Source organism: Panthera leo, chromosome B2, assembly GCF_018350215.1.
Source record: "Panthera leo isolate Ple1 chromosome B2, P.leo_Ple1_pat1.1, whole genome shotgun sequence".
NCBI classification, from domain to species: Eukaryota; Metazoa; Chordata; class Mammalia; order Carnivora; family Felidae; genus Panthera; species Panthera leo.
In genome coordinates this window covers 141347343-141360639 of record NC_056683.1, presented here as the reverse complement: position 1 = coordinate 141360639, position 13297 = coordinate 141347343, and the positions used below count along the sequence as shown (strand labels likewise).

At 42.8% G+C, this 13297-nt stretch overlaps 1 protein-coding gene across 9 annotated transcripts in view; it reads right to left on the bottom strand.

The window, feature by feature from the left end:
* Nucleotides 1-13297, bottom strand: part of LOC122220530 (palmitoyltransferase ZDHHC14) — a 533561-nt gene that overhangs the window by 105417 nt on the left and 414847 nt on the right. Inside the window, exon 1 of one of the 9 annotated variants that reach the window (XM_042940159.1) lies at nt 2169-2433. The exons of the other annotated variants lie outside the window; for them this stretch is intronic. Coding sequence (XP_042796093.1) covers nt 2169-2177 — 9 coding nt within the window. The 5' untranslated portion in view covers nt 2178-2433. Of the gene's footprint in view, nt 1-2168; nt 2434-13297 lie in introns of those variants that run through there. 9 annotated transcript variants of the gene reach the window in all.

The window sequence follows — 13297 nt, the reverse complement described above, 5'->3', positions numbered from 1 at the left end:
GACAAGCGTGCCTTTGTTCACCGGTATGTGGGTGAGGGCATGGCTCCCCTTGACAGAGACTGTAAGGAGGTCGGTGCGGATTCTGTTGAAGGAGAGGATGAGGAACGAGAGGAACAGTAAACTCTGATCTGTGCCCTGAAGTCAATGTGTATGTAGCAGCATATCCTCATACAATTACTGATCTTTGCTTTAAAACACAGCACTTTGTTACAGACCCAAGCTGTCCATTTCTCTGACAGGTCTGAACAAAGAGTATCCCCTGTCTTAAATGAAAAAAACAAAAAAAACTTTTTAAGTATTTCAAGAACATGATTTAAAGTGAAATACAGAGATCTTTAAAATTAAACTACTCAAAATGATGCTTTTCCCTTCAACATGAATACACATACAACTGAGTTACGTGAGGAATGTGGGTGTCTGCTTTAAACTGCTACGTGGATGAAGGGCAGAACTCCTAACCAGGATTTATTTTTATCAGTGGTTCCTCTTTAGGATAATGTGTCTTCTAGATTCACACAGCTGACATAAAACCACAAAACTAGACCTGGTTTTTATTGTAGCACAAGTGTAAGGCAGTAAAATAAGACTGCCAAAGTTAGCAAAATAAAACACAATTCGAAGGGCCAACTTGAAGTTTCGTATGCCAAAAACAGAAGAATGAATCATGCATGGCCAAATGAAGACAGTTAGACTAAATAGCAACCAACAGACAGAAAAAGTTTACAAATACGGGATTCATAACATCTGAGATGGAGAAGACAGTAAAGCTTCTTGGCCAGGTCCCAACGAGGCACCGTCTATGGGGCACGAAAGGTGCCTCTGACCAGATCTCTGCCAGCTTCCTCTCTTTCCCCTCCCAACTGGTCCTTCCTGCAAATTAACAGCGCAACAAAGAGGGAAAGCCAAGTGGGGATGGACTAAGCCTCTCCAGCAGTGAGGCACTTTACATATGCCCGGATTTAACTTTCAAAATAGCCCCATGGTGGCGGTTGACTTAGCTTCGCAGGAGAAACAGCAGCTCACAAGATCACATAGGCTAAGGTCCTGAGGTCGAATGACCAGCGAGTGGAAAAAGTGGCATTTTACCCAGTTCTTTGCCGCGTTGGAGCCCCTGGGCTGATCTTCCTGCCATGACCTTCCCTCTCACCCAGCTGCCTGTACACACTACTGCAAAGTTCCCCTCATAACACAGGCACCATTCACAGCAAAAAGTTCGAACGGTACCCCATCACCTAAGATCAACTTCAAATTCATTCCCTGGCATTCAAGATCCTCCACGATCTAAAAATCTAGGCCTCTCCCCCACTCCACAATACCAACCGCTCCCCCGCCCGGTGACTCTATTTCTCATCTGTGCCCTCTTCTTCCCCCCATACTGGATGCAGCCCCCCACCCCCCGCTTCTGGTTAAGGTTTCACCCTCCCTCTTGTGAGTCAGGTAAGGTAACTCCGGGTCTACCCTAGCGAGTGATCTAGGCCTGAGGAGCCTAGGCCAAGGTCTCCCAGGGGTGGTACAATTCATATTTGGGCCAAGGGGAGGATGATTTTTTATGTTCTTTGAGACTTTCCTGCACATCAGAAGTTTAACACGCCTGCATCATTACAGATGAGGAATCACAGCCCAGAGTGATTCATCTGCCTGCGGTCAAAGATCAAGAAAGTGAGCGCTGAAGCCAGGACTGTACCCCAGGGCTTTCTGATGGCAAAGCCTGGCCTTTCTAGCACCCCCAGGTGGCTCCTGGTTCTTGCTCAAAAATTCATCTACTGAATATCCAGTACAAATCACTCTACAAGGAGACGAACACCAGCAAGGAAGAGTCACTGTCCTCCAAGGCTAATGGGAAAAAGATACGGTGTGATCAAGAGAATGCACTAGTAAAACAGAAGCAGCACAGTGGGCTGGTAGGCAGGTGCCGGCAGGGAGGGCACAAGACAGAGGCAGCCGGGCAGAGGGCGTTTCGAGCTTCAGTGAGTGGTCTGTAGCTTTCGTTTTCCTCTTGAATATGCTCTCGTGCAGCTGGTTTTTATTTTTGTGTTTGATAACACTATGGAGGGCCTCAAGGACAGAGAGAATGCTTGACTTTCCTTTTTTTAATACCCTAGTCACTTCGGTTGTGGATTCCAGTAAACACAGAACACAGGCTAAGCTGAAATGCTAAGAAAGCTTACCATGTCCATCACCACTGGCAGAGGAGGTTTTTTTCATAGGATTAAGTCTACCCCTACTTCCAGGATGGAAGGAAAGGCTACTGCAGAAACTGTAAACTCTCAAGTTCCCCACACTTGTAAAATCTCTAAGTTTCAAGAGCTATACCATTCTCGTCTGTAAAATAGAAAAAAATGACACCACATTACTTTAGTAAACTACATTTCGTTATTTTTTAGGTCACCGTCTAAAATCCATCTTCACTGAAAATGTCACAAAAGCTCTTCTCATCACTCACATCATGATAATGGCCCTACCGGACGCAGCTGGTCAAGGTACTAGACTAAGGAACAAACACTGAATTCATCATCTCCTGTCAATTCTCCTCTGAGCCCGCGGGAACCACAGTCCAAGCCAAGCAATCCCAGGTAACCAGCCACAAATTTCGACAGTGTGACTCATTAACAGGAGAGTGTCACGTAGCCTGTACCCTCTATGTCAACTTTCCTAATTTACGGGCGCTGTCTGGGCTCTGGGTGAAACGCGTGGCATCCTGAACTCTTGCATTTAGCAGGCTACCCCCTCATATACATACCAAGATGGTTCCGAAACCCGTTTATGTAGTTGTACTTACGGCTGTAGCCATGCAACTGAACTATTATTGCCTTTCACACAAGACTGTGACAAAGGAGTAATTGTTTCTAGGAAAATCAGTTGAATGTTTGGAGAAACAGTGACAAAAAGTTAAGTTGCTAAAAACTTTACTGTCAAACTAATGCAGCTGAGGCAACAGGACAGATGGGAAATAATTTTTAAAAATCTAGAATTCTGTATCCACAATGCTTTGAAATTGTTTTTAAATTCTTTAAAAGCTCTTTAAAAGAAACTAAAAATGGAAATCCTAGGCAATGCATTCTGAGATTACACAAGATGGATCACTTAGAACTCCAATCAGACCTTGGTTTTCTATCAAAGGATTGGTAAGGAAATGTAGATTTATGTATTCCTACATTAAAACATGATGGTATTTTCTTTTCATTCTTCATCAACTTTTTAACCATCACTTGGAGGTCACTCTGATGTAATAAATGCCTCTATAACCCCATTCTTCCCTAATCCAAAGCATCTTCCCATTGCTGGCACCACCCGAACTGGGCAGAAAGGCTTCGGAAAGGCCTTGTCTGCCGAGGATTCTGTTAAGGGCAGTGAGTCAACACGAGAAGAGCAACACACATATATATTCTAAAGCCTGTGGTATGCTAGCTATGCACACACTACTTATGACAAAATTTGTCTTAACACTGGCAGATTCATACAAATGCCAATCAATAATCATTTTAACTATCACCTAAGCATCTAGCTAAGCTAGATGGCATGGTCTTTATCTGAATGCGTATCAAGCCATGTAAATAGAGCAAATTATTAATTTATGAATGTTTACAACACTGTATACCATCAGACTGGATATTTCAAGATATTAAGGATTTATTCTTGAATTTTAAATGATAGGAATAATTGTTATGTTTTTATTTATTTATTTATTATGTTTTAGATACAGAGAGAGAGCGCGCATGAGTGGGGGAGCGGGACAGAGGGGGAAAGAATCTCAAGCAGCCTCCACATTAAGCGTGCAGCCCGATCCCATGACCCAGGGATCACGACCTGAGCCGATATCGAGAGTCAGATGCTCAACCAACTGAGCTACCCAGGCACCCCTGTTATGGGTTTTTAAAAAGTCTTACTTTGGGAGGGATATACTAAAATATTTACCATGAAAGAATAGGTCTGGAATTTGCTTCAAAATAATGAAGGAAGGGGGAAATGGGTGAGGAAGGTTTGAGGGAAGAAAATGGGCCAGGAGCTGGTAGCCGGTGAGGCTGATAATGGGCATGGGGGGCGGGGGAGGGTTCACTGTACTATTCTTTCGTCTGTGTTTGTTTGGAATTTTTATAAATAAAAAGTTAAAAAAATACTGAGTCATGCCAAGGTATTATCTTTAAAACTCACAGACATGGAGTTTTAAAGGACAAATAATATAAAATTTCAGTAATCTATTGCACACCGCTCCTCCCTTCCCCCCCAAAATCACTAATGGAACCGGGAAAAGAATAAAGATTCATTGAATCTCAAAATCCTAAGCCAGGATGATGCCACTTGTTCTACGCTTGTGAGAACATTCTGACCCAATTCTCGGAGTTCCTGTTGCCTTCTTACACTACTGTTCTCAAAACTGCTGAGGCCTCAGAAAGTCTGCTGCTTTAGCAAGTAGTGACTCCAGTCAGAGGAGGAATGTAGTTGGTTGTCATTAGTTATAAATATTTTTTGTATCTAAAACCTGCCGGTCTGGCAATATTTCACTTACTGTCTGGGTGAACACCAGTGAGGTCAATAGGATGAGGACAGAAGACGGCCAAACGAACCATCTTTTAGTCCAACTAAGCAAGTGGCCAGATAGGTGTATGTATTTACTTTCAGTACAACCAGGAGACAGCTGAAAAGTCCTATCAGATAAAATCTAAAATCCAGTGTGCTTAAGATTTTTTAAATTTCATTTAAAAACTATTTTCAACTATGGGGCGCCTGAGTGGCTCAGTTGGTTGAGTGTCCAACTTCGGCTCAGGTCATGATCTCACAGCTCGTGGGTTCGAGCACCGCTTTGGGCTCTGTGCTGACAGTTCGGAGCCTGGAGCCTGCTTAGGATTGTGTCTCCTTCTCTCTCTGTCCCTAACCCACTTGCATTCTGTCTCTGTCTCTCTCAAAAGTAAATAAAAACATTAAAAAAAAAAAAAAAAACTATTTTCAACTGACTTGGCTGAGACAGTCTTTGTATATAAAAGGCTATTTATTTTTAATGCCAGTATAGCTCATGTACAGTGTTATATTAGTGTCACGTATACAATAAAGGGATTCAACAATTCCATACACTACTCAGTGCTGACCATGAGAAGTGTCCTCTTAAAAATATAGTTTTTTGGGGGGCGCCTGGGTGGCTCAGTCGGTTGAGCGACCGACTTCAGCTCAGGCCATGATCTCACGGTTTGTGAGTTTGAGCCCCATGTCGGGCTCTGGGCAGACAGCTCAGAGCTTGGAGCCTGCTTCTGATTCTGTCCCTGCCCCTCCCCCACTCATGCTCTGCCTCTCTCTCAGAAACATTAAAAAAAATTTTAAATAAAAATACACATATAGTTTTTTTTCAAAAAAGGATAATCTATCAGTCCTTTTGGAGCTCTTTCCTTTTTTGGCTTAAAGGTCACACAGAATTTTCCTAGTGGTACTCTAATTAGATACAATCAAGTTTCAAGAAGAGAGAAAGTGAACAGAGCATTAACTCCCCAGTTAGCTTTGGCCAATAGAGGCCAGCTGGATTCCAAAAAGAAAAAGAAAAAAAAAAAAAAAGCCAGCGGTTTTAGGTCTGTTGAAAACGTGCCAGGGATTCACCTCGCACTGGGAATGAATGCCACCGGCCTCATCATCACCCATGAGGCCCCAGACCCGACCAGGCCCCCACGGCTCTTCCCGGCTCCGGCTGCCAGGCTGACCCCCGGGGTGCTACTCCGGGGGGGGGAAACAGAGCTGGGGCCCCAAGGATCCCAGTGGCCTGCTCCCCGCCTTCCTTCAGTTCTTTGCTGGAGGGTCTCCTTCCCCGGCCACGTCTAACGCTGTGTGTGCACGCGCTCACGGGCAGGTTCTCCTCTTCACGGCCGGAGCTTCCTCCTTCCCTTATCCCTTCTCCTCGCTGACCTTGTTTGTTGTCATCTCCTCCCCTAGACAGCAAGGTTCACGACAGCAGGGATTTTGAATTATTTCAAGGTTGTATTCCTACTGTTTCCCAACAGTTTCTGGCCCATGGTAGGTGCTCAACAATATACTGAAGGAACAGGGGGACATGGAGAACCACTACCGCGAGGATCCAATGAGATGTGCCATCTAAGAACTTAGCAAGCAGAGCTGCTCCACGCACGTGGTGCCGTTCCACCATAGGGTTTCCAGCAATGTCAACGCACTTCTTGGTTTTTTTTTTTTTTAATTATTTTTAGTGTTTATTTTTGAGAGAGACAGAGGGTCAGTGGGGGAAGGGCAGAGAGAGAGAGGGAGACACAGAAGCCGAAACAGGCTCCAGGCTCCGAGCTGTCAGCACAGAACTCGACGCGGGGCTTGAACTCATGAACTGCGAGATCATGACCCGAGCCGAAGTCGGAGTTGACTGACTGGGCCACCCAGGTGCCCCGCCAATGTACTCTGTGATTTTATTCATACTTCTTTCTGCCTCCAACATTTGGTCTTGTTTTTGATGACAGGTAATTTACCAGAATTATCTTGTTTTGATGTATGAAAGGTAATTTACCGGAATTAACAAGGCTCAACAAGGCTCACCAAGGCAACGGCAAAAAGAATCAAACTCAAATTGTCAGGCACCCCAATCTGGGAAGTTTATCCAAAGTTTTAGATAAATATGAAGGAGATGGAAAAGCTGATCACATCCACAAAAGTAACTGGAAATTAGAAAAGCTTATTTCAGCTCCCTGAATACAGTTAAGGTAGACTCTAGATCCTGGGGTCTAACAGATCTTAGTTTATACTCTACTTTCACAATAATATGAATAACACCATTCAACCATAACAACTATCCTTTGCAATAAGCCAGACACTTGGTAAGTCCTTTATAAGAATTTTCACTTAATTCTTAAGATAATTTGGTAGAGATAATAGCTTTAAAATATAATTTTTTTCATCCTTAGGGATTTTTGTTTTCCTTGTCTTTACTCCCACCTCCCCACCCCCAAGTCAGCAGTGTCACTGCCTCAGCAGAGGGACAGGACACAGTGGAACACAACAGTCTTCCCAGCTGCGGGTTCCAAAGGCCCTAAGAACAGAGGGAACTCTAGGTCTACACCTGTGAGAAACACTGCACAGGAGAGACAAGGCAAGACCTGTTGAACCCTTGCCACTTCTGCCTCCAAAGCCTGGGGAAGATGGTCTGGGGTGGAGAAGTACAGGACAGAGTGTAGACGCAACGGAGAGTTCTGGAGACCGCATCATAGTGCCAGAGCCCCGGGGAAACGGCAAATGGACCGGAGGGGTACGAACAGCTGTATGTTGCATTAGGACAGAAAGTGTCTGAGCTTTGCAGAGATGCGTGTCCCATGAGAGTGTGGCAATAGCAGAATGGTTCCAGTGTGGGGAGAGGTGGCTGGAGGGCAGGATGGGGTCCCCCCCAGGCAATGACATTACAAAGGTATCTCCACCCTCAATTCAGCCGTGAGGCAAGAGAAGGAGGTCTGCGAACTCACAGATGATAGTTTCACTTACCCAGTAGAATCGACACGATTGTGGTAAATTATTAATGAAAAATAAAGTTCTATTTTTTTCCACACCTGGACTGTGCAATGGAATTCACATTTGAGTTCATATGATTACTTGTATTTTACAGATGAGGGATCTGAAACATTAAGTAACTTTCCAAAGTTATGTAGCTGGATTTGATTGGGATTTGAGCCCAGACTCCCAATCTCTGGGCTATACCACTATTGCACTGAAACACATAAACTTCATAATCACATAAAACTGACTTTATTTGTTCACTGCATCTCTAATAGAAAACCCAACAAAATCTCTCTTCTAAAGATGAAACTTAAGGTAAAGCAAATACTGATTAAGGGAAATGGGCTTTTATACAAAAGTCACCTTGAATCATAGAGGGATCCCAACAACCCCAAAATTAATTCATACATACATACATCACCCCACAAACAACAGTAATTACACAAAAGCACAATTTATTAATACTCAATGCCACAAAGGTACTATGAAGTCATTAACATTTAAAAAAAATTTTTAAATGTTTATTTATCTTTGAGACAGAGACAGAGCATGAGGCGGGGGGAGGGGTGGCGGAAGACGTAGAATCCAAAGCAGGCTCCAGGCTCTAAGCTGTTAGCACAGAGCCGACGCGGGGCTTGGGGCTTGAACTCACGAGCAAGGAGGTCATGACCTGAGCCAAAGTCGGATGCTTAACTGACTAAGCCATCCAGGCGCCCCAAAGTCATTAACATTTTTAAATGATCCATATTTTATTAATATCACAGCTGACATATTTTTAAACCATATTACAAATGTGAAGAAGACACCCAGTCTATAACAATGTTTGCTCATTTAAAGACCAAAGATAAATAAAAATCCCCTGAAAGCTCACCAGCGGGGAATCCCTAATCTAGAATAAACTGGAGGTGTTGCAAACCAGGCATATAAAACACTCCAAATGTTTTAACTAAACTGCTAACCTGGAAATCAAAAGGAGATCTGTTTTAACCATTTTAAGACTCTGTCCACGACCACAGGGTTTTAGAAAGAGCCGGGTTCTTCAAAGTGGCTTAGTGCGGCCAGCCTCAGATAAAATTTTAGATCACAACCAGGGAGACTGAAGATGTCCGCTTTCTGTGAAACGTACTTTCTGTCCTGCAGGGGCAAGTCCCTAATAAAGAAGTCCCTAATAAAGAAGTCCCTAATAAAGAAGTCTTAAAAGAGACCTCAAATTGAATGTGTCTTCGTTTATCTAACATTACTCCCTAATATCCTCGAGTAGAGGAACGACCCTCCTCCGTGTTCTGACTAATGTATGTCCGAGTATTTAACTAGTTTTGATTTTTACATGAAGTTTTCAAACTACGGTCTCTTTATTGGCACAAGTTCATTTTTACTCTTAACTGCCCAGTGAAAGTCAATGAAGAAATGAGCGTCTCACTTCTGACTCCCAGCAATGTGCCCTAACTGTACACGGCATCTACATCCACAGCAGCAACTACAACATTCAGTTAAAGAGATTCAAGTGTTTTCGCCCACTAGACTAGAAATTCTTTGACACTGGAAGAATATACATGCATTGTGCACCTACAGTATTTACAAGTTCTCAACAAAGCCTGTTGAATGAAAAACACACCCATGCACTTGAGTTTTGGTAGCACACTTAATATTTTCCATAAATACCCCCGGTATTTACGTATAATAATATTCTAATGTTAACCACAGACAGCAGGAAAATTAAATTTATTCCTTCTGTAACTAACAGTATATATTGTTTATGGATCCAACAAAAAGACTTTGGTGTAAATGCCAACAAAGATTTTAAAATACCTGTCTGGGTGTGCCTGAATGGCTCAGTTGGTTAAGCGTCCCACATTTGGTTTCGGCTCAGGACATGATCTCAGGGTTTAAAGAGTTCAAGCCCTGTGTCTGGCTCTGTGCTGGCAGCATGGAGCCTGCTTGGGATTTCCCCCATCCCTCACCTCCCCCCCTCGTGCTGTCTCTGTCTCTCAAAATAAATAAACTTAAAAAAAAAATTTTAAACAAGTATCAGTCTGTACCATTCTTTTTTTTTTTTAATCTTTTTTAAACATTTATTATTGAGAGACAGAGCATGAGGCGGGGAGGGGCAGAGAGAAAGGGAGACACAGAATCTGAAGCAGGCTCCAGGCTCCGAGCTGTCGGCACAGAGCCCGATGTGGGGCTCGAACTCACAAACCGCGAGATCATGGCCTGAGCTGAAGTCAGACGCCTAGCTGACTGAGCCACCCAGGTGCCCCTCTCTGTACCATTCTTATTCAGACACGTGCTAATTCTGAGGAATGGCACAGGCACATTATAGGAGCACAGCCAGCCTCTCACTCACAAAGCCATTTTCCAAAGCACACCCTTGCCTTTCATGCAGGAGTCCCAGACCAATCAATGCAATTATTCAAGGGTAGATTCTTCTAGTTCAGGGCTTATACTCAGCCTTTTCTTGGCTTTAATAAATACTTGAAGAAAAATTTACTTTTTTAAGGCTTCTAAGGGGTCTTCCAAGGAAAGCTGAATAGTTGCTCAAAGGAAAACAGAAAAGTTGCATCTGATGAAATTCAAATTCACCAAAATTAATAGGTACATACTGCACAAATAAGATTTAAAAAACTAGATTTACACAAATATCATAGATTATCTGAATCATAAAATAATTAAAAAAACAGGATTCTCTTACATAGTATTCCCCTCTAGTGAATTAAAGTCATTTTTTTTTAACATTTATTTTTTTTTTGACAGAGAGAGACAGAGACAGAGCATGAGTTGGGGAGGGGCAGAGAGAGAGGGAGACACAGAATCCGAAGCAGGCTCCAGGCTCCAAGCTGTCAACACAGAGCCCGACGTGGGGCTCAAACCCACGGACCGCGAGACCACGACCTGAGCCAAAGTCGGACGCCCAACGGACTGAGCCACCCAGGCGCCCCCCTCCTAGTGAATTAAAATTGCCATCATTATACAGCCACGTTAGGAACATACTATACAAAGCAAATAAATCTAGGCTGAATACTGTGAACTATAATGATAAACACAATTGTATGGCCTGTTTTTTAGCCAACTAAAAGCAACAGGAAAAGTTAATAACCAGCTACAGCCACCTCACCACACTAACAGAGACCCATTTGCATACAATACAAATGACCCATCAACACAACACTGAAAAGTTACTGAAAACCACAAGCTGACAAGAAACTAAACAGTCTTTACTGGAGACTACTGATCTGATTTTCAGCATCACCTGAACCCAGTTAGACAGAAGAGTCCTTGAAACAAGAAACCATACTCACTGCTCACAGGTGCACTAGTGTGGCCCACCCGTTTTACAGCCCACGGATTTTAGGGATGAACCAAGAACAGAACTCAGGTTCTGATTCTTCTTTTTCCATCTTCCACACAGTGGTTCTCAAAGTGTCATGCCAAACCAGCAGCATCAACATCACCTGGGAGCTGGCAGAAATGCATGTTCTGGGCCCCACCTCCTGAATCTGAAACTCTGCGAAGCCCAGCAATTGTGATTTAACGAGCTCTCTGGGTGGGGGCTGTGATGCAGCCAGGGTACCACAGCTCTGCCATTAGTGCCTAAAACCTCAAAAACACGATCATAGCTCATAAAACATCCATATATTTCAGTAAGAATCCAATTTCTCCCTTAGATGAAAGCTTATTGCCACAGCCGTAATCTCTTTACAGCACAGATTGTTAATAAGGCAGAGAAGAGGGGAGTTTGAGGAAAAATAATTAATACTTGCATTTTAGAGAACTACCTATTACTTTCACAATACAAACTACAGAAACAGACATGAGATATTTTTATTTATCAAAAAGGGGAATGTTACAGATAGAGCAGTCAATACTAGAAGCAGCTTTAAATATCAGAATTTTAAAACACAATCTCCATATTCTTTGGTATCATCTTGGCTTTAATTGATTAAGACAAATCAATATAATGTAACTACAGATCTCCGTAATCTAAAACCTACTGGATTTTCTAGGCTGGGGAGGCGGTTACAAGGACATTGAATGTGCTTTACTCACTGGGAAGGACAATCACAAGACAAAGTAGGTCTGACACACCAACGAAAAGGCTATAAAATCTTAAAATTCAACTCTTGACTCTAAAATCTTATGAAGGTGGGGAACGTAAGGAAGTGAAGAAAACCAGTCCAGCCCACAGGAGGCTAGGGAGCTCTGCTTCCTTCAAGCTCCTGAGGGAAAGGGCACCAGCAGGCTTTGGTTAAAAGTACAAAAGTTATCTATAAAGCAGCAATTGTTAAGAACTTCAGTGCTGCTTTTTGGTAAGTTTTTAGTTATTTTTGAAAATTAAAAACCATACTTTCTCTCCTTTGGCAGAAGAAAATATAGTGCTTCAGGAAGTAAAATAAAATTTTTAGTTTCTATTTGTAATCCTGCATGCATTAGTATTTTTCTATTGAAGTGCCACTATTTATAAGCATTAATTAAAAACACTTTTTTCAGGGGTGCCTGGGTGGCTCAGTCGGTTGGGCGACCGACTTCAGCTCAGGTCACGATCTCGCAATCTCACGGTCCATGAGTTCGAGCCCCACGTCGGGCTCTGGGCTGATGGCTCAGAGCCTGGAGCCTGCTTCCGATTCTGTGTCTCCCTCTCTCTCTGCTCCTCCCCCGTTCATGGTCTGTCTCTCTCTCTGTCTCAGAGATAAATAAACGTTAAAAAAACAACAACACTTTTTTCATCTTACTATATACTTCAAAGCAAATTAAGAGAAGGTAGGTAAGTTTGGGAATCTGCTTTCAGGGCCCAATTAATGACAATAAGCTTTTAAATGGAAAAGAAAAAGAAAAAAAGAACTTGTTTTCCTCCTCATTACAAAAGCAACAAATATTCACTACTCAAAATCTTGAGAATTCAAAACAGGCTGAAAGATGAAAGAGAAGTTCCTGAGTGCAACCACCATGAGATAGACAAATAGTATTCACACCCGTATCTACATTTTCAAGCCCTCTTTCCTGAATCCGCATTAGAAAATATATTTAAACTGACATTTAACTGGTACATTTCACACAGCTCATTAATTTCTGACTGTCAACTCTCTTAGGCAAGGATCCAAATCTCATTCTTACTTCCAGTGTAAAAGGGGTACACAGACACTACTGAAGTACCTGCTGAACTGGACATTTGGGATCCTACAAGGCAGTCTGGACTTCCAGACTGTCAAATGTGTTCCAGAAGTATCTTAAAACTGACTGATGTAATTGAATAAGGGCAAAAATTCACTCGATGAATTAAAGAAAAAAAAATAGACATTTCAAGACTTCCACTCCTTAGCAAGCCTTGCGGGCTTGAAAAACTGCATCAGGAAGGAGCCCCCACTGTGCCCGGAAGAAAGCCTGCAATCCAGGGGCTAAGGCTCTTTGAGAGCGCGGATGAGGCCTTTCATGCTGCCATCCCAAGTGCAGCGGAAGGACCTGGCTCTGAGATCCTTTGGAGCTCAAATGAAGGAGTCAGTGAATGATGAGGGGTATCGGCTCCCAGGATAAAGGTGCATTTATCACCCTCCTTAACCCTAAAGTTTATATGTCTCTTTGACGCAAATAGCCACTAACAGGTGATTTTGCATCCTGCCTCTACAGGTAACGACACTATATGACTCCATTTTCAGAGACTAAAAATAGCTTAGAAGAATTGAGTCATACTGAATAACACCCTCAAGCACTGCAGTTACAATATCTAAAAATGAATAAGAAGGGCTAAATCTACCATGTGCTTTGAACAGTCAACAAGGGGGGTGGGGAAGAAAAGACACCCCAATTGGAAAGTGAAATATGGCCACAGTCTGTTGTT